General features: G+C 36.5%; 1 protein-coding gene across 1 annotated transcript in view; it reads right to left on the bottom strand.

Moving 5' to 3' along the window:
- Positions 1-12,534: 12,534 nt before the first annotated feature.
- KCTD8 (potassium channel tetramerization domain containing 8) overlaps positions 12,535-22,904 on the bottom strand; it is a 255,296-nt gene continuing 244,926 nt past the window's right edge. The window contains exon 2 of the mRNA XM_070612922.1: positions 12,535-13,876. Within this exon, the coding sequence (XP_070469023.1) occupies positions 13,416-13,876 (461 nt within the window). The 3' untranslated portion in view covers positions 12,535-13,415. The remainder of the gene's footprint in view (positions 13,877-22,904) is intronic.

The raw sequence follows: 22,904 nt of genomic DNA, 5'->3' as shown, positions 1-22,904 counted from the left end.
CGCGAACTTAACCACTCGGCCACGGGGCCAGCCCCTTGAGGAGTCTTTATTCAAGATTTTACTGAATCTCAGTAAGAAAAGTGAGTTTTTTGGCATTTTAACATGCCCCAGTCCCAGGCCCCTCTCTTTGTTCTGTGGTAGCCTTGAAAACCAACAGTCCATAATCAAAGTGAAAACCATTAGCCTAGAATCTTTTGGAGGGAATGAAATGGGGCTGGAGTTCCTCCAAAGGGCAATTCCTAGGATTTCCTGGAAAATCCTACTGGAAGCCTTGTTTTTAGTTGACCTGAGTCAGACTACTCATCGTGTGAACCATCTTTTCCTGACGGTCCTGTTTAAAATAATCGGTGACAATTGTTGATACCTGAGGCAATAACAGTCAGGGCAAACAAAAAAAAAACTGACCAAAACATTAAAAGGAAAAGCTGAGGAATGAGATGCCCATCGAGGACTTTGAAAATCTCCAACATATTTCCTGGAATCTACAAGGCCACATGCATGTGCAGGGCTGTGTACAATACCAGGGCTGTGTCATGCCTAGGAGAGACTTGAGAACGTCCTAAGCTCTCACCTCTGGCTGACCTTCAGGTTCTGTCCAAGCAGTAAGTGAAGGCCAAAATGGAGTAATAATCTGAGTGTTGAAAGCATGCCCTAACATGCACACAAAGCCTCTTGGCAATGACTATGAGACTTATTGGTCCAAACATTTAAAAGAATACTTGCAAATCCTTTATCTGATAAGGCTCTAGTATCTGGAATATATTAAAAACTCTTACAACTTAACAATAAAAAGACAAAGAATCCAATTTAAAAATGAGCAAAGGATTTGAATTAGCATTTTTCCAAAGAAGATACAGAAATGGCCAATAAGCTGGTAAACAAAGTGTTCAGCATCCTTAATCATCAGGGAAACGCAAATCAAAACCACAATGAAGTACCGCTTCACACCTACTAGGACGGCTAGAATCAAAAAGACAGACAATAATAAGTATTGTTGAGGATGTCAAGACTGGAGCCCTTATAGATTGCCTGTAGGAATATGAAATGTTGCAGCACTTTGAAAAAGAATCTGGTAGTTCCTCAAAAAATTAAATATAGTTTTACCATATGACCCAGTAATTCCACTCCTAAGTGTATACCCAAGAGAATTTAAAACATATGTTTGCTCAAAAACTTGTATGTAAATGTTCACAGCAGCATTATGTATAATAGGCAAAGAGTGGAAACAATCCAAATGTCCCTCAACTGATGAGTAAATAAACAAAATGTCCTGTATGCACACAATAGAATATTATTCAGCCTTCAAAATAAATGAAATATGATTTATGATTTATAAACCTTGAAAACATTATGCTAACTAAAAGAAACTCCATACAAAAAGCCACATATTGTATGATTCCATATATGTGAAATGTCCAGAATAGGCAAATTCATTGAGACTGAAAGTAGATTAATGATTTCCAAGGGGCTGATAAGGGGGAAAGCATAGAGAAATGACTGCTCATGTGTATGAGCTTTTCTATGGGATGATAAAAATGTTCTTGAATTAGATAGTGGTGACGGTTGTGCTACTTTGTGAATATACTAATGATCACTGAATTGTACACTGTAAAAGGGTGAATTTTATGATATTGAATTATATCTTGACAAAAAAAACACTGATAACATTTGTTTGCTAAAAAAGAAAAGAGAGAGAAGCAATTCACTTTTACATCAATCTTTATATACATTCAAAATAATCAGTTAATGAGATACCATAATATTAAACAAAAGTTTAGAGGAAATATTACCTTTGGAACAACAGCAAACCCCAAAAAACTCTTTAGAGGAATCTCAAAGTATCTTTGCATTCAGATAATTTAATTTTACTACATTTATATGGATAGATTTAAATCTTAGACAGAGCAAATATTTACTTGGATAAGCATCTAAAATGTCAACATTGATTCACGTCAGAGTTTACTTTTAAAAATGTCCTCAGTACATAGAAGAGCTCTATGAAGTTTAACTACGCTTTTGAAACCTCTATAAAATAGCACATTTTCTTGAAAGTTTGTATAGCAAATCAACTTTACTAACAAACAAGGAGCAGCTATAATGGTGATAAATAGATATGCTTTGGTTTTCTGAATCAGAAAAGTAATGAGAAGTTAATGGGAGGCCATAACTCAGGAGTCTTAAGGATGAAGCCTGAGTGAAAAATTAGCATTCTATAGTAGAACAAGTTGGGAATTTGAGATCATTCATTTCTGCTGAAGTTTTACTTTAAAAATTCATGCTACTTTGCTTAATCTCTCATTCATTCACTGATTCATTAATATATTTATGTGTTCACTCCTTTTATTCAGTTTAGGTATTTGGTGTTCAATTAATCATAAACATTTATTAAGTAGCTAATGGTGCAAAATACTGCTTAACCATAATAAGTACAAGAATAGCAGAGATTATAACTCTTCTTTCATGTAATTATAGAGCAGATCTGAGGGAAAATGTGAAAATATTTTGAGATATAACAATTGCATACCTTTACTAAAGGAATTCAAATAAGGAAATATCATCATGGCAAGGAGGTCTTTCGTAAGTAGTTGAAAAAGTTTTTGAGCAATGTTGAACATTGTTTAAAGTGCCTTACGCATATTAAACCCTCACAACACCCCTTAGCATAGGCATTGTAATTATCACCATGTTATATTTGGCTACCATGTGGTGAAGATAGGATTTGAACCCAGGCAGCATTTGCTATGATGTGTTTATTTGGGCTTTGATGGGATTATTGATTTGATACAAAAAACAGGGGAAAAGGGAATTCCAAATTTGGAGAATAAAAAGAACAGAAAAGAAGAAATGAGAAGCATATACATCTTATTGGAACAGAGGCTGATGGGAATTAGTCACTTGGAGGGTAAAATGAATGAGGTATGGCCAGTTGAGAGAGTACTGGGAATGATAGACTGGGAATTCGGAAGTAGATAGGGAGCCACTGAGAGTTATGATGAGGGAGTGGAATTACTAAAGCAGTGTTTTATGAAGAGTAATCTTGCCTGGTATGGCTTATTTGCTTGAGAGGATATAGGGATAACTGTTAGGGAGTGATTAATTGGTCATGTAATAAGGGCAGAATTATGAAAGACAAATCCTTAGAAATGAAAGTTGGGATAAACAGATTCAAATGATTTGGGCCATTCTGGATTCCCTTTAAAACCTAAACTATTAAAATCACCAATTAAAAGAACCCCTTTCTGTGACCACACTCTCCATTCCTTCCAGATTGTATATACAACTACTCTTTCTGAGATCATGCTTTGACTTCATGAGATTTCCAATCTAGTAGTCACTTTATTACCCACCCCCCAAGCTATTGCTTTCTTCTTTATTCACTTAGTTTTAAAAAGTCTAGTTGAGTTTGTAAGGTCCATGATTTCACTAACACCTTCAGCAATACTCTTATCTCCTGTGCCGCTCTGTATTTCATCACAAATCTATAAAGGAAAAAAAAAATGGATAATTATGTTTGTACAAATTTGTCCTCCCACCCCAACTTCCCACTCCTGGAGTCTAGTACTGCTTCAGAGAGTCACACAAAAGGATAAGTTGATGTCACTATGAATTCTTGTTCACTACCTCAAAAATGCTCTCTACTTTACCCCAAATTCCTATCCATTTGTTGAGTCAACAATCTCTTTCTTATTAAAACACTTTTTAAAAAGTTTAATTTATTTTTATTATGTCTTCAAACATACACAAAAGTGGAAAGAAACTGTATCTACCATTTGCTTCAACAATTACCAAGATAGCCAAGCTTGCTTCGTCTAGTTTAACACACTGCTCCTACTCCATGTTATTTTAAAGGTAAACTTAGATCTTGTTTTTATCCATCAATACTTCAGGGAGTATCTCTAAAAGATATGGATTTCTTTTCAATATATCTACAATATCACAGCTAAAAAATAATGATAATTTCTTATTATCCTTCAACGTATCCTTAAAACTCCTTGATGTTGATGATGATGATGATAGTGATGGTTTTTATAGTTGGTCTGACTGGAATCAGGATACAAAAAATATCCCCACACAGCATGTATAGGATATCTCTTTTGATTATGTCCTCTTCCTCCTTCCTTTCTGTTCCTTTCTTGCTGTTTTGTTGTTGAAGTCAGGTAGTTTGTTATGTAGAATCTCCATCCTTTTCGAAATTACTGACTACATCATTTTGTTATCACTTAAAAGTTTCCTTTATGTCTTGTTTTCCCAGCAAACTGTCAGGAAACTATAGCAACCTGTCAGATTCAGATCTAATGTTTTCGGTAAGAATACATCACAGCTGGTACTGTGAGCTTCCTAGTGCCTCTTGCTTCACATCAAGAGGCCTAATGCCTGGTGTCTCCCTATGCACGATGCTAAGATTAGGCAGTGGGATCAGATACTATCAGCCTAATCCACCCATTATAAACTTTCCCATTATCCTTTCATGTAGTCATGGATGACTATTGCTTAGATCCATTATTTCACTAGGGTTTGCAAAATGATGATATTCTGTTTTTATTACTTATTCTGTCATGAAGACAAAGCTAAGAGGAAAGAGGGAAAATGTGGTAGGAATGGGGTATGTACTGTATTTCTTGCTTTCTTAATCTCTTTTTATTCTATGTGACCAAACAGATAAGGACTGAGATGGCAAATCCTCATCTTTAGTTTGTGTGAAGCAGAGGGAGGAACGTGCACACATGTTAATAAATTTTGTCCCTGTGGTAATAAATATGATATTGGTGGACGCTAAGAAAGGAGTGGCAAATTCTACTTGGGAATTGGAAGTAGTTGGAAATAGCTGGAAAAAGGGATACAAATGTGTGTGTGTGTGTGTGTGTGTGTATGTGTATGTGTACAGGTGGGTGCATGGTGATAAGACTGGAGAAAGAGAAGAGGCATAAAGTAGAAGGCTTTATTAATTATATAAGTTAGCTTGTAAGTTTTGTCCTAATAGAGAGTGAAATAAAGGATTTTAAGCAAAAAAATAATATAAAAAATTTGTGTTCTAAGAAGAATATATTTCAGTAGCACGAAAGATGGACTGGAAGGGAAAAGACTGAAGGCAGATCAGTGTAGTCCTTCTTACTGTAGCTGAAGTGGAAAATGATGAAGGTGTGAACTTGCAGCTGCGGTGAAGACAGTCCTTTTATATACCTCTAGCTTTGCACTTTTTTTTTTTTAAAGATTGGCACCTGGGCTAACAACTGTTGCCAATCTTTTTTTTTTTTTTTTCTGCTTTATCTTCCCCAACCCCCCCGTACATAGTTGTATATCTTAGTTGCAGGTCCTTCTAGTTGTGGGATGTGGGACGCCGCCTCAACGTGGCCTGATGAGCAGCGCCGTGTCCGCACCCAGGATCCGAGCCCTGGGCCACCGCAGTGGAGCGCGCGAACTTAACCACTCGGCCATGGAGCCGGCCCCTGCGCTTGCTAAACTAGACATAATTTCTAGTCTGCCTCCTGCGGTGAACTGCAATGCATATCAAGCACAAGTGATGGGCCCAATTTGCCCCAGGTGCAGCCAATGAAAGTAGATAAATTTAAAGTGCCAATAAAACCTACTATAAATTAATCTGCTTTTTATTATCACCATGCACTGGCAACTCTAAACATTGTTAGTATTAAAATACCCTTCCCTCACAAAAAATATTTTGTTGGTCTACGTTCTAATTCACTTGTTTCTTCTCGTTAGTTTTAACTAGTCAGTTTCCATTCAATCTCTTAACAGTATTTTAAAGAAAACTTAATTTTCTTCTACCTTAGCACCCTGCTGCTGCAATTGGAGACTGAGGGCCAGGGAGAAAAAAAAGACTGAATTGGAGACTGAGGGCCAGGGAGAGAAAAAGACTGAATGGGTATAAGAAGAATTTACTTATGAGAATATAATCTTGAATACGAAGATTGTTATGAAAATAGTTTTCATTAACATATTCTTCAGCATAAGTTCGAAAAAAATTTGTATTCAAAAATATTTTCAATGGTATTTTTGTGAAAATGTTTCTGGAACATCTTCATCTACTACAGTCTTCATACATATTTGAACATGTAGATTTGTCTCTTTCCTTGTAGAGTTCGCTTTCAGCATGCTTAGATCTACAAATCCAAATGTCCCTGCTTTCAAGTAGCAACTCAAATTCCACCTCTACTGTAAAACTGTCTCTTTTCTGGAAATCTATGTAGCAAGATTTGTGGTTTTATTACAGCCCACCCCACTGCCTAGACTTTACCATGGTCACTGTGTATCCATTGTATGGTGGAAATTAATCTATGAGATCTTAGGGCATTTTTATTACTGCTTACTCACTCCTGTACCTTCTATACAGATGGTAATGTGCCTCACCATAGGTGGCACTCTAGAAATACGCATAGATTACTTTGATTCATTTATGTAGAAAATGCACATGACTTTTAAGATTCTTTCCACCTGCAGTTGTTTGTTTCTTTTAACCTCTGTATGTTACGCTTCAAAGTGAAAGTTTTTAGGACTATGGAATGGAGAGGGAGAATAAATTTGAGGAAAATAGATTTGATGTTTAAGGGTTTTATAGGAAACTCTTCCAAATTGCTTCTCTTTTTAGTGAACATAACTCTTCTTTGGCAACATTTCCTTAACTAAACTAAAAAACACTAATACACCAGGTCACACGTTATGTTTATTATATGCCAAGCAAAAGGTAAATGTTGTGAGGGAGAAGAAATAATTTTAAGGCCTAGTCACTGCACCTCTAGCAGAAGATGCCAAAATCACATTCATCCAAATTGAAAGAAACTGCGAAATACTTTTTAAATACTCATTTGAGTAATCTCTCCATGATGGATTAGCAATGTAGGACCAACGAGTGGGATTTGGTCTGAAAACATTGTAAAATACATTTAGCAAGCCTAGTAAGGCAAGAAGAGTCAATCAAGAACTGTTGAGGAGATTCTTATATTGAAATGTCTGTTTATTTATTTGCCAAAATCATCAATATCAACTATGTGCCAGAAACTACCTACTCATTTTTCCCTCTCATTCAAAGAAAAGATCTTAACCTATATGAAAAAATTTTCAAACTAATGGAGAATACAAGTGTCCATTATTACTCTTATATATTATAAAATATAAATCATATGTACAGTAATAGAAGACGTTTTTAAAGTACTCTGAAGTATCTGAGAACAGAGTGATAAATAATTTTGTTCTAAGGGATTAAAGAAAGCCTTGGAGGGTAGGTGTCCTTTGAATTGAAGTGTGCAGTATGGGTAACATTTCAAACGTGAAGAAGTTTTATGTGTGTATGTTGTGGGGGGAGTGTGATGATTTTAGGGCACAGGAAGGGTCTTAGCAAATCACTGATAATTGGTGTGCAGAGTTTGCTTCTAGATGTGAGTCTGGAGAGGATAGGCTGGATCTATCATAGATTACAAATGGCTACAAATTGTTGCTGCTCCCATGAAGGGGTGTATTTTGATAACCCTTGAATTTGAGATGACTTGCTTTGACCAATAGAGTGCAGAGGAAGTGATGTAGTGTGAGTTTGGAGCTGGGCCTCCAGAGGCTTTGCAACCTCTAGTCTCACACTCTTGGAACACTGCCACCAAGTGAATAAATTGAGCTAGACTACTGGAGAGGATATGTAGAGAACTGAGGCACCCCAATGGAAGCCTATCAATGGTCAGATATGGAGTGAGGCCATTATAGATTATTCAGCCCCTGACAAATTATCAATAGATTGTCCAGGTGAATAAGCCCAGGTGAGATAAGCAGAAGAACAACCCAGCTTATCTCAGCCCAAATTACCAACACTCAGAATTATGAACTGATAAATGGTTGTTGTTTTTAAGCCACAAAATTTTGGAAGACATTTGTTACCCAATAAAGTAAACTGATATGGAGCCATTTTATCAAGGGCCTATAATGTGATACTAAAATATTTGGATTTTATTCTTAAAAATATGAGAGCTCTGACACATTAACAATGAACAAGTAGAATTTGAAATTAAAGACACACTACCATTCAGATTAGCAATCTCCAAAATGAAATACTTAGGTATAAATCTAACAAATATGTACAAGATCTACATGAGGAAAACCACAAAACTCTGATGAATGAAATCAAAGAACTAAGAAAATGAAGAGAGAGTCTACGTTCGTCCTTAAGAAGACTCAATATTGTCAAGATGTCAGTTCTTCCAAACTTGATCTATTGATGAAATGCAATCCTAATCCAAATCCCAGCAAGTTATTTTGTGGATATTGCCAAACTTATTCTAAAGTTTATACGGAGAGGGAAAAGCCCTAGAATAGCCAACACAGTATTGAAGGTGAAGAACAAAGTTGGAGGACTGACACTACTTGACTTCAAGACTCCCTATGAAACTGTAGTAACAAAGACAATGTGGTATTGGTGAAGGAATAGACAAATAGATCAATGGAACAGAACAGACTGCCCAGAAATAGGCCTATCTAAATATAGTCAATCGATCTTTGACAAAGGAGCAAAGGCCATACAATGGAGCAAAGACAGTCTCTACAACAGTGATGCTGGAACAGCTAAACATCCACGTGCAAAAAAATGAACCTAGATATGGACCTTACACCCCTCAAAAACATTTACTCAAAATGGATCACAGATCTAAGCGTAGAATACAAAACTATAAATCTCCTAGAAGATAACATAGGAGACAACATGATGACCTTGGATATGGCCATGACTTTTTAGATACATCACCAAAGACGATGATCCATGAAAGAAATAATTGATAAGCTGGACTTCATCAAAATTAAAAACTGCTACTCTGTGAAGGACAATGTCAAGATAATGAGAAAACACACCACAGACGGGGAGAAAATATTTGCAAAAGACATACTTGATAAAGGACTGTTATCCAAAATATACAAAGAACACTTAAAACTCAATAATAAGAAAATAAACAACCCAATTGAAAAATGGGCCAAAGATGGGGGCAGCCCAGTGGCATAGTGGTTAAGTCTTCATGCTCCACTTCGGTGGCTCTGGGTTCACAGGTTCAGATCCCAGGAGTGGACATAGCACCACCTGTCAAGCCATGCTGTGGCAGCATCCCACATAAAATAGAGGAAGACTGGCACAGATGTTAGCTCAGCAACAATCTTCCTCAAGCAAAAAGAGGAAAATTGGCAACAGATGTTAGCTCAGGGCCAATATTCCTCACACACAAAAAAGAAGTGGGCCAAAGACCTTAACAGACATTTCACCAAAGAAGATATACAAATGGCAGACAAGCATATGAAAAGATGCTCCACATCATACATCATCAGAGAAATGTAAATTAAAACAACGATGAGATACCCCTACAAACCTATTAGAATGGCCCAAATCCGAAACACTGACAACAACAAAACCTGATGAGGATGTTGAGCAAAAAGGACTCTTATTCATTCCTGGTGAGAATGCAAAACAGTCCAGCCACTTTGGAAGACAGTTTGGGGATTTCTTACAAAACCAAACATCCTCTTACCATGTGATGCAGCAGTTGTGGTGATATTTACTTAGACCTGAAAACTTACGTCTACACAAAACCTGTACATGGATGTTTATAGCAGCTTTATTCATAATTGCCAAAACTTGGAAGCAATCAAGATGTCCTTCATTAGGTGAATGGATAAATTAACTGTGGTTCACCCAGACAATGGGATATTTTCAGCAATAAAAATATAAAGCCATGACAAGACATGGAGGAAACTTAAATGCATATTACTAAGTGAAAGAAGCCAATATGAAAAGGCTACATGCTGTGCGATTCCACTTATATGACAATCTGGAATAGGCAAAACTATGGAGACAGTAAAAAACATCAGTGGTTGCCAGTAGTTCAGGGAAGGGAAGAGGAATGTGAAAATACTTGGTATGACACCATAATGATAGATACATGTCATTATACATTGGTCCAAACCCACAGAATGTACAACCCCAAGAGAAAATAATAATGAAAACATGGACTTTGGGTGATGATCATGTGTACAATGTAGGTTCATCAATTGTAAAAAATGTACCACGCTGGCGGAGGAATTTTGATAATGGGGGCGGCTATGCATGTTTATGGGCAGGGACTATATGGGAAACCTTTGTACATGCCTCTCAATTTTGCTGTGAACCTAAAACTGCTCTAAAAATAAAAAGTCTTTTAAGAAAGTGAGTAAAATGACTATGTAACACAATCGTGTCCACCTTCCTGTAACCTGGAACAGCAGAGAAGTTATCATCCGTAAGTTTTTCTATCTTGCTGCTTTGCTATGCCACCCTTTTCCTGGTCCTTTGGCTAGATAGAGTAGGGTTTTGTTGGAGCTTATTTTCTCCGCACCTGTTAGTGTTTCCAGGTTATCAGCTTCTTCAGCTTCAAGTCTGGGATATCCACGGCAAAAAGAAAACCCAGGAAACTCACCACCATGTTGTTCTTTGGGTCCCAATGTCTGTAGTAGGCCTTCCTTCTTCCCTCAGCTCTTCAGAGCCTTCTTTAGTGTGTTTATATACAATGTCTAGGGTGTTTAGTTATACGTAGTGGGAGGAATGAGGAGAAGTATTTCTACTCCATTTTTCCAAAATTGAATATCTCACAATTGACTTTTATTTCCTTTTCTCATCTTTGTTAGTACTCAATATGTTTCCACTTGAACTAACAACAACACATCAGGTCACAAGTTGAGGGTTTATCGTATACCAAATGAAAGGTAAACCATGTGAGGGAGAATAAATATTCAACTTCAGTGGCTACTTCCAGCTCTTTTGACTTTTGGTGACCCTCCAGATTTTATTTCCTGATTCTTTGGAAAAGGAGTTTTATATATGTTTTAGCCCAAATCATTTTTAAATTTTGGTGTCTCCTTTTGCAGAGAAGAGTCTCCATTTTAGTGGCCTCCCTTGATCCCCTTGAAATCCCAACTGGGGACAGTCAGATTCTAGTGTCTGGTGGAATCATAATGTCTTGGGGTGATCAGACAAAAAGCTTACTCCCAAGGGCAATAGCTGGTAATTTGCGCTTCTCAAATATGCTGTTAACCTTTGAGCCAAACACTTGGTGTATGGTAAATGCTCATTGGACTATTATTTAAATGCGTTCTAATTTACTAAGAAGGACTGCAAGGATAGATATTCTCACTGGCATTACTTCTCTTATGATGTAGAGATAAGAAGATCTGAAATAGTCCCCATTTACCAAATTCTTACCATCGCGATTCTATTTGAAGTTTTGCGTTGGGAAAACATTGATCAGGGTGAGCTATTTTTCAGATTATTCCCTGCCCTTCCCTGCTGGACTTTGTCCCACAGGGGGGATCACATCTATAAACTGCATTTCCTTGGCTTCTTTGCCAACTGGCTTCCACTTATAGTGGGACAATGGAAGTATTGGTGGGAAATTGGAATATGGGAAGCTAGGATAATTTTCCCCCTCACTCTTTGTGTTGGGAGCCATCTTTGGACATGACTATGACTCCTTAGTGGCTATAGCTCTTACTAGACAGCTTGTCCCTTTCCAGTCCAAATTCCCCATCTGATAGCCCTGGTCCTGGATTCTGGGAAGACCACCACTTCCCTTTTTTCTTCCATCTGGAGGAGTGGTAACGAAGCTTTACTTCAATTACCTCAATTAAATCTTCTCTATAATATTATTGTCCCCATTATCCCTAGGACCAAACACGTGGTGAGTGGACGAAGCAGAGTTTAACAACCAAGTTCAATCCATTTAACGAGTGTTTTGCAGCTACATGAAGCCATGTTGGAACTGCCAACCTTCCCCAAATGAAATGCAGAACGCAAGAGTAGCTCTTTCTTAAAGCTGGATAGGTAGTTTAAGATAAATCATATATCCTGGTTTCCCTTAGTGGTCCACTGTAGATGATATTTTATATAATAGTACATCCAAAAATAAATGTAGATTTTTAAACTTTGAGTTAACGATAGTTATCTCCCTACATTATTGTGCAAGAAATGATACCACAAGTGCTGCTCAACTTCTATTTCAACCAAACACAGAGGACACTGAGCTTTATAATTCTTGAAGATATTTTTACCCTCTCCCAGTCTATTCTTTAGTGAGATTTCATGATATTATGTATTTCTTTCTGTATAGGTGGTGCATCAAAAATTGTGTGGCTTATGATAAGAAAGTTTGTTTTCACACATGCAAGCAGGAGGAAATCTCTTGTCATTCAGGCTGACCTTTTAGCTTGCTACTGACATTTTTGTCTCTTAATTTGTAAGAGGTAACTTCCTAATTGTTTTTGGAGATGCTTTCAATCTGGTTGTCAGCAAAAATAAAATTTAAGTGCATTCTCAAGTGAAGTCTTTTTCTCTTGTGGGCTAAGGGTTTATTAATCAAAGCCAAGGCTACCTCCATGTGACTATCTCCATTTTGAATTACGTTTAAACTCTACCTTGTCAATGTTAAAGGTGAACATATCACTCTGTAGCTTGGAATTTTAAAGGAAAATTGAAGACAATGGAACAATAGAATATTTTTAAAGAAGAGTCAATAAAAATCAAGGAACTCACATATTTTCTTTTTTTAATAAATACATAAAGCTCTTTACCATTTCCCTCAATCATTTTGATTAACATGATAATAGGATCTTTCCGAGCATCATTACACCAATTTTCACAGCCTGATGTGAGGACTCATTTCACAGAAATAATCATAACCAGCTTTAATAGATGAATGTCAGTGCCATAACACAACAGTATAAGGCATATTTACACCGTCTTAACACACAGAATACCATACACATACACAAAAAAAATCACAGATCCAGAACAAAGGAAATTCAGTCTCCTAGACAGCTTACATTTATAGGCTTCGCCTGAAACATATTTTTTCTTTATTTTTTTGTAATTATTTTTCTTCCCAAGCAACAAACAGATCTTCCCTATGTCTTGTGTTATTTGTAACATTGTGCTCATGCAAAAATAATACTTGTTTTATTGCATTAACATCTAAACAGTTTGAGATTTGGGTCCCCAAACCATCATTTAACATTTTACTTGATGTTGCTTCATCCATATTGTCATTTTAATTGGAGTGATATGATGATTTGTTTTTGGTGAGTTACAAAATGACAAACATATCCAGTTGACCACAGTTCAAAAATCAAGATTCTAAGTTTCTTGATCATGCACATTTTACTTTCATTCTTGCAAAAATGGTTTGATCAGATATACCATTTTGATTCAACATTTATTGGTTTTCTTCTTTTTAGTCATTTTTCTAAAAACAACAACAAAAAAGGATGAAAGAAAATACTGTCCCACATCCACTGTTCACAAAAAGGAAGAGCAGCAAGAAATCACACTGACCATTGTTAGGACACAGTCAGGTGGTGACACAGTAGTAAACATTGAATGTCATCGAAATACTGCAGGAATGTGCTAATTACTATAACCCATACTTTTGTAACAGTTCAGACTGCCACTGGCGTTTGCGCTCTGGAAAATAATCTGGAATGTGGATTTTTTTAAAATCCTGAATACACTTTTTCATTTCTTCTTCCACACTTAGCTTCTCACAGACTTTCTTTTTTGAAAGATTTGTTTCCCGGGACTTGCTGATGAGCGTCTGAAAGAGTTCACTGTTTCTGCGTTTGTCTGGTGGGGGCATCCATTGCACAGGTGCTTTTTTGGAAGGGCGATCCAATGTTAAGGTGTTAGGTTGGTGAGCTGTTGCCTGCTGGGCATTGGGTGGGTTGTCCTGGGGAGTGCTCGCTTCTGAGTGGCTGTCACAACTGGAAGTGGAGAGCTCATTACAGGAAGTCCCACTTTCACTTCCTTTATCTGTGACCTTGTCATGTTTCCTATCTTCATGTTCTTGTTTAGGTGACACTATTTTCTGAGGTGGTCCTAAAAAGGAAAAAAGGAGTAGAATGATTTAATAAGAGGTTAGAATGTCAAATTAAATAAACTCTATATTTTCTATTTTTAAACCAAGAGCACTTATTGTAAGAAAAGTGCCGTTTGTTCACTAGTTTATATTTGCTGGATTAAATACAACACCTCGTGCCATTAGTGTACACTAACACACGTAGTATGTTGATTAATTATTTAGAATCAGAAAGTCCAGGAGGCTGGCTTAATGAGCATTTTTGCCACAACAGATCACTGATAAATTTACGCTAAAAAGAAGATTTTTGTTATTTTAGTTACTAGTTCCTGAAATCTGAAAAAGATATCATATGTAAATATTTTGCTAGTCCCGTAACTGTCTAATTAGACAGTTCATTTCTGTTCTAGCAATTGGTACTAAGTGCCCTTTGTGCATATAGTTTGCCATTATAAAAGTGGAAAGTACCATTACTCTATTTTACACAGCAGCAGTATTCTCCAGGCCCGGAGGTACAATAGCATCATGTATGCTTCCAAGTGGGAGGCTGGTTTAAATCTTATCCTCAGTCTCTTAATCTTGTTTCCTGTCTATTTCCTTGGAGAGAATCATGAAAGTGCTCTAAGACATAAATGTACCTAACATTATAGTGAAAAAATATAGTTAGAATACAGTATTCTTTTAAAATAAAAGGCTTACCATCTGAGGTAAATTACCTAGGAGGACAATTTTCAGAAAGTGATAGCTTGCCAAGATAATTATTTCAAATACACAAACAGTTGATTTCCAAGACGGAGCATATTTTATTTTCCCTGACTCTGCTGTGGGATTAGGACCTCCATTTAACATTTATTGAATACTACCACATGCCCAGAAATATAATAAAACCTTAATTAACTGGAGGCCAAACATTCAGAAATATGTTACCCAAATTTTATTTATTTATTTATTTTTGTAGTTGACTGTTATGAACAGTTATATAAATCAGAATGCGGGGAGAGGCATCAGTATTTTAAAGCAATTGCCCCTGGGATTGTACCTTGCAGCCAGAGTTGAGAACAACTGGTCTAATTCATAGGGTCTCAACCTTAGTCACATATGGGAATTACCTAGAAAGCTTTAGATTAATGATGCTTGGTCTTAACTCCAGACATCTTGTCTTATTGAAATCTACCTGGTCATGGGGCCATTTAATAGATTCAGATGATTTCAATGTATAGCCAAGATTATGAATCTTTTCTCAGACTAATATATAAGAAATACATTAATAATCAATCTGAGTAGTTATATTATTCAGAAGGACGGGGAAACGAGCCAACGAAAATACTTTTCATAAAGCACCTACTAAGGGCAACACACTGCTGGGTGTTATCACAAATTTACCTATTTAAGTTGATGCCAAATACTTAGTTGAGTGAGATTAAAGATTTAAAAAGGCTTTATAGGGGCTGGCCCCGTGGCCGAGTGGTTAAGTTCGCGCGCTCCGCTGCAGGCGGCCCAGTGTTTCGTTAGTTCGAATCCTGGGCGCGGACATGGCACTGCTCATTAGACCACGCTGAGGCAGCGTCCCACATGCCACAACTAGAAGAACCCACAACGAAGAATACACAACTATGTACCGGGGGGCTTTGGGGAGAAAAAGGAAAAAATAAAATCTTTAAAAAAAAAAAAAAGGCTTTATAACTTTTTGGAATAATGAAAGTATTCTATATCTTGACTGTACTGTTAGTTATGTATATAGGACTATATACATTTGTGAAAACTAATGGAATTGCATAACTAAAAAGGATGAATTTTTCCGTATGTAAACTATACCTGAATTAACCTAACCAAAAACAAACAAAAAATCCCCAAATCCTTAAAGAATATTTACCTATTTCAGGGAAAATCTTAACCAATATTTCATACTTCCTTTGTCTGCAATACAGCAAAACTAGAACAAATGCTGATACTTATGAATGCTTAGCAAGAAAATGCACTAATACATTTTAGAAGCATTTGCAACCATGGATTAAAGAAAACAAAAACAAACAGTTTTTTTAAGCCTCTGCCATTTTCATTCATTCTAAGAGAGATTGGGCATGAATCTGAGGGATAGGGGTGGAGAACATGCACCTCTAACTCCTTGCTGACTTACCCAGATCCATTCTCCACTCTCTGTCCTAGTGGCTGACAGGCACAAACTATGTCCTTAGGCTCCCTTGCCTTCTGGCTTCCAGCTGGATTCAGTCAATGACAAAGACTGGCATGACCACACCCTTGCTCCCCCAACCCCCAAAGATTTTTGTAATCTAGTTGCATCCCTGGACCAAGAGGCACAGCCCTGTCTGGCAGCTCTCTCCACCAACCTCTCACTTCCCCCACCCCCTTCCCCTCTCTCCAGATTCCATTAAACTGAGGCTCACATCTTCAGGCCTACAGATGTTAACCATGTCCACTGTAACCGGCATGAGAGCACTTGCCACACTGTTGTAAACGGTCAATATTCAACTTTTCTGAAATTACCCAATTAGATGTACCTTCTTTTTCTTCTGGGACCCTAACTGATAGACCCACCCTGGTCACCAACCATCCTCTCCATTGACTAGAGGGGTGTTAGTTGTAGGATCAGTTTGTTAGTGGCACCAGCTTTTAGTGGCAATAATATTGACCTGGAATCAAGTTCTAGCTCCCCGGCAAATAGTCTTGTGACCTTAAGCAAAATACTTAGATCCTCTAAGTCTCAATTTCCTTATCTGTAAAGTGGGGTAGTAGTACTTTCCTCATAGGGTTATTTTGAGATTAAATGAAATATCATACAAAAGGATTTGGTACAATGATTCTCAACAATGAGAGTATATTGTAAGTAAATGTATATCTGCACATTTTTTTAATGTACAGATGTTCAGGCCCATCTCTGGAGATTTTTAAGCTTGCTGAAAGGTTTGTATGTATGTCTATGTACAGGTCAGTGTGATGGAGGCGGTGCAGCATCTGTTTATCTAATTATCTTTACAGCTGAATGTGATCCCAAGCTAGCATGATGCCCACCAGCCTAATACAACACAGGATATAAATAAATGTTTTTTACCCTTTCTGTCAATCTTTTGCATTACTTTAAGAGAAATCCCTACAGGGGAATCTATAATTTACATTCCCAATAATGACTAAAGGATTAAACTGCAAATACCGGGGAAAACCAATTTTATTTAAGGATAAATGAATGATGAGAAATCACTTCCTGTTAATAGGCAGGGGAACAGAGCACTAGAGATACTTAGGCAGAAAAATAATAACATCAGCATGGAAGACAGTATGGAAGGAGGATATTAGGTGCCACCAAAGCAAATGCTTCATACTGTTTGTATTCCCTGGGGAAAAAAGTGCTTAATGACATAGGCTATGGAGGACACACAGTTATAAAAAGTCCACGGATTAGCTAAATAAATAATATAGAGTTATTATGCCCAATGGCACTGCAATTTATTCATGAAAATAAGCCTCCTCTCCCTCTCTCAATACACACACACACACAAATGCAGAAACTCCACAATACAATAGAATGCAACAAATATGCGATGGAAATGAATTGCTCTCATAGAGTAAGATGGAAGATCAAGGAAGATTTCTTTGAAGAAGGTATTAATCAGTTTAGTCAATGGAAATGTATTGAGCACCACTATGTGCCAAGCACTGTGCTAAGATCTAGAGAAGATGCAAAGATGAGTAGATGAGCCCTCTGTTCCGGTGAAGATCACAGGCTTACTCTACTTAACTATAAGTGGGTGAGGACAAAATGGTGCAGAGAAAGAGACTGCATGTGTGTGGTCAAAGATCTCCATAATTTTCTTGGAAGACAAGCTAAGATGCATGTCACACCAAATGGGCCCTATGTGAATTCCTCATACTAGCTTTTTTTCCCCCAATTCTTTCTCCATTTTCTTTGCCACTCTTTTTATCGCCTATATCTCTCCTTTCCCACCCTCCACCCACCTGGAACGTCAAATAAGATGCATCAGAGCATGGTCAGAAATATGGTCTATTTTATGGCATTTTATAACACTGAGTGTGTAAAACTCAAGGGGCCCTTTAGAATATCTCCCATTGTAGACTTTAAACTCTATAAAAAATAAAAGAGTGGGAACCTGAATTTACCATGATTGTTAGAGCTTCTTTTTTTTTAAAAGACCTTAAAATAGGTACAGATATTAACAAGAATTAACAAATATATACTTTTACTTTTCACTACATACTCCTCTTTAATAAACTATCTTTGGGCAAGGCAGACTCCCAATTAGGAGACTAAATAAGTTCAGATGTTTATAGAATGACTTAAGAGAAAATGCTCAACTTTATCTTGTCTACACTTTAAAAAGATTTTTTTTTTCTGTATGCTTTTTGGTGAGGAACATTGGCCCTGAGCTAACATCCGTTGCCAATCTTCCTCTTTTCTTTTTCTTTTTCTCCCCAAAGCTCCAGTACATAGTTGTATATACTAGTTGTAGGTCATTCTAGTTCTTCTATGTGGGACGTTGCCACAGCATGGCTTTATGAGAAGTGTGTAGGTCCACGCCCAGGATCTGAACAGGTGAACCCTGGGCTGCTGAAGTGGAGTGCTCTAACTTGACCACTGGGCCATGGGGCCAGCCCCTTGCCTACACTTTTGAATGTACAGAATAATATGACAGTTCTCGCTATAGCTCATTAGGGGTAAGTAATAGTCTCTTTTTGATTTATGTCAGAATTTTTGACAATGCATAACATATTATGTATTATTGCTCTTTGATTAAGCATACTTTAAATCACTATTGATAACTTAGTGGATTTGAATTTGGACAAAATACAACAATAAAATGATTTATATGTTTTTATAATATGAAATTTAAGAAAAATAAATGAATTCAGAGCAAATAATGATTTACTCTAGTTGCCTAGTTTTTTTGTGGATGTCTGCTAATTGTAGGCTTCCAGGGATAATCTAAAACTTTAATTTTACATCATTTCATTCAATGATTCAAAGCCACTTGAAATGCTGTAAGCACAACATGAATGATATTTTAAACAACACTAAGTCCTGCATATACTGGAACAACATGACAGTCAGAAACTTCTCTGTGTCTCTTCAACTGGTAATAGAATCAAATATATGCCTAAATGATCTTCCCCAAAGCATTTTGCCCTGTGAGTGATATCACCAATCATACTTAGCAGAAGAAAAGAAAATGAAATGGGATTTGGTGGTCTTACAGCTGGGCTTTCTGCCATCACATAAAGAAATTCATCACTAATTATTAAAGAGGAAGCAACAAAGGAGTGAATAAGCAAATCTCATATCTATTTAAGATTTAACTTTAAAAATATGCTAATTATTTAAAAGTGTCCAATACATATGTACACCTAGAAACTTTCAAGTATTTGAACAATTAAATCTTCCACTTTTCATTTGGGTATTTGCTATTAAATAGACTAGAATTTTCATCCAGGAGTTGATCATCTTTAAGGGGGAACTATAGCCATACCTAGGAGACCTTCAAGCCAGCTACCTAAGTCATGCCTCCCCACAATTATTTTTTTAAAGAAAAGTCAGCACACACACACACACACACACACACACACACACACCCCACACATTATATTAATTTATTATGTACACATTTTTCTTCAATGTGGGAATATCTTTGGAAGTTCTGGGTTTGAGCTTGGCTTAGTCATTTTAGCAAGTACTTAGTGCTGGTAATGCGACCTCTCTAATATTTGGTCCTTGTTGGTTAAAATTTGGGGGTTGGCCCGTATGTTCATCTATGTTATAATGTTCTGTAATTCTATATGATATAATGATTAGGAAGAGATTTTCCAGGCTATAAAATCCTAATCTGACATTACATACAGAACACTAAAGAGTCACCATAGAAATTATCTCTTAGAATGGGGAAAGAAATTCAATTTCTACCAAAGTACTTCACAGAATTACAAGGTTCAAAGATAACATTCTCTAAGTTTATTGATAGGAAGTGTAGTCTTAGAAGACATTATCAATTTACATTTATTTCATTTAATCTACCATTGAAACGCCAGCAATGAGAATGATGCTTAAGGCAACACAGTGCAGACTGGCTGGGCTTGCATCCTCATTCAACAGCTTACAAGATGTGTTTGCTTGGGCAAGTTACTTATGTTCTTTGGGCCTGTTTTCTCATGTTTAAATTTGAGAATTGTAGCAAAGATCAAATAAGCCAACATATGTAAAGTACTTAGCATGTGCCTGGCACATATAAATACTCAAAATGTTAAATTATTATTATTCAGAATAAATATCAAGTGCTATTTAGCAATAGTATGGCATATTTGTTCATTTGAATATTAAGAGCACTGATTAAGGAATCCAAATACTTTCATTCTAATTTTGGCTCTGCATATGGTACCCACAAACATGTGAATTGCAAGCAAGTCTCTTGGCTTCTTTAGGCCTCAGTATTTTACCTATTAAAAATGAAATAATAGCAATATCTAGTTACATGGCTATAATAAGAAAGGAGGTAATGTATGTCAAAGCAATTTTGTTGTAAAGTTCTCTATAATAGATTTGAGAGGCCATTAAGTATTAAATTTTCATGTCCAAAAAGGAAGTTATTTGAGAAAATAAAACACAAAAGCTCTGCTTTAAGTTATTAAAGTGTGTGAATTAAAAGCAATAGTAAAAGCTTTAAATTAAGTAAAATAAAACAAATTGAAGGTATTACAATGGGCCAAAAGTTGTAAAATTGGGTAAAATGGGGCTTTCAATGAATTCCATTAGGTTTTATTACACTGATATAAAAAGGAAGAAATGATAGCTTTTCCAAGTCATTTGGGTAGGTAGTGTAGTACAGAAACTGAATGTTAATATTTTTGTCTTTAAAAAAAGGCATATGACTTCTGAGTAGTTCTGGGTGTGGGCACGTCCAATAGGAGTACTTACATATTTTCTCTTTGAATACATAAGCATTTCCAAATGAAGTCTATGTACAATTGCACACTTGAAAAAAATTTTTATTTTAATCTCTTTACCTGGTTAGTGATGATAAAAAAAGACTGAACATGTAAAATGTGTCTGCAATAGGCACAATTCCCAGAAGCGAAATTATCCTTTAATAATAATAAATTCAATGGTGTGTGAATGGTTATGTGGTACTTGAACAGAATGAACCAATCCATCTTCACTATTAGCACCACATGCCTCTAAGTATTAAGCGATTGAGTCAAAACGGAGACAAAAACTTCATTTTGATTTGATAAACATTTGTTGAGCACCTACTATGTAGGTGTTAGCACTATGTATGGTGTTAGTTACAAGGGGAAGGACACACACACACACACACACACTCACACTCAGACTCACAGATACATGGAGTCCCTGATATCAAGTAGTGCAGGCTAAAGTTTGCACAGGACATGAAGGAGGGAGCTGGAATAAATTGTGACTGGAGTGATCTAAGGAATGGAGGATCATTTTTAATTCATTAGCTAAATTCTCACACTAAATTGAAACTTAAAGGTCATATAGGAGATGCATTCATCTTAGGGTAAAGAGGCTATTTAAATGAATAAAAATTAATTTTTATATGAGAAAAATTAAACATTTCTTTATGTTTTCTATACTTGTTACTATCTCTACTTAACTACTCTTATGGATAAAGATGAACCAAAGAGAAAAGAAAAGTAAAGAAGTGTAAGTTGAAAAGAGAAACATGTTGTGGAACTACTTTTCTCATCCAGACATGACTGGTCACTAAGCCACTCTTCTGATTCTCTTGTACCTGTTAACTTTTTATTGTACTTATTTTTTTACAATGTCTGTCAGTCTTAAATAGTAAAAGTCTTAAAGGCAGAAACTGTACCTTTCTAGCCTATCATGAAGCCTTGATCAGAGTAATTCCTTAACTGAATTAATAAAATGATCTCCACTCCTCTGAGTGTCTACAGTATCTACTACTGACTATAACACACATTTGGTACTTAGCATTCACTACCTTTTATATTATTAAATATTCACAGAGTAGTAAGAATGCTCCCACCATCCCCAAACAGATGTCCATCCCCAAGCCACACACCTGGTGCCTTATCTTCCTCAAAAAGGTTATAATTTCCATGAGCACCAAGACTGTGTCTTCTGTTTCCTTGTATCATTCAGACAATTCAAGAGGCTGATTATTTTTATCATTGAATCAAAAATACTAATAAAGTGAACATGGAAATGTAATGTAGCCTTGGGAAAAAATGTGAGAGAAAAAATATGTTTAACGAAACATATATTGGAGGAGGTTTTCAAAAGTAATCTTATGGCCTTCCTCCCATTCCACAAATCTGTCTTCCTATTAGTTATCCAAGGTCACCTTTGGCCACCCAATGGATTCATCTTTTATTTCCAATTACTTACGTCTTATTTATTCTACTCTTACAGCAGCTCTTGAATCTACCCCCTCATTTCTGTCCCCGTTTTCACTGCTTATAACAGGTTTCTCATTATTTCTTACTGTGTCTCTTAGCCAGTTCTCCGACTCCACTTTAGTACTGCTTCAAATTTTTCCCACGCTATCGCTAAATAAATATTTCTAAAGTCTAACTCCATCAAGTATCTCCCTTGTATGAAAACCTTCTACATAGTTCCTCTGCACACAGAAGGAACTTTGAATACCACATTTGGCACTGAGGACTGTCCTCCATGTGACCCAAATGATTATCCCAGCCCATCCTGTAATCCTACCGAAAGAGCAGCCAAAATACATTTCTTGTTTCTGGTAAACACCTTGCTTCCTCCATGTCTATTTTCCTCCCTCTAGATTGTATTCCTTCCTTGCTTCATACCCTTCAAAGCCTGATCCAAATGATACTTTTAGCACAAAACCTTCCATTCTCACATTTGGATGTGATTTTGTATGATTTCTTGTTCTCTTAGTGACCCACAGCAGTCTGTTGGAATCTCTCTCAAAGTACTGAGCCTATTTTGTCTTAATAGTTTATTTCTGCCCTAATTTTAACTTTCATCCCTGTGTTCTGCCCCACAAAACACACACACGCAAACACACATAC

Source organism: Equus przewalskii, chromosome 3, assembly GCF_037783145.1.
Source record: "Equus przewalskii isolate Varuska chromosome 3, EquPr2, whole genome shotgun sequence".
Classification (NCBI taxonomy): domain Eukaryota; kingdom Metazoa; phylum Chordata; class Mammalia; order Perissodactyla; family Equidae; genus Equus; species Equus przewalskii.
This window is presented reverse-complemented; position numbering and strand designations above follow the sequence as displayed.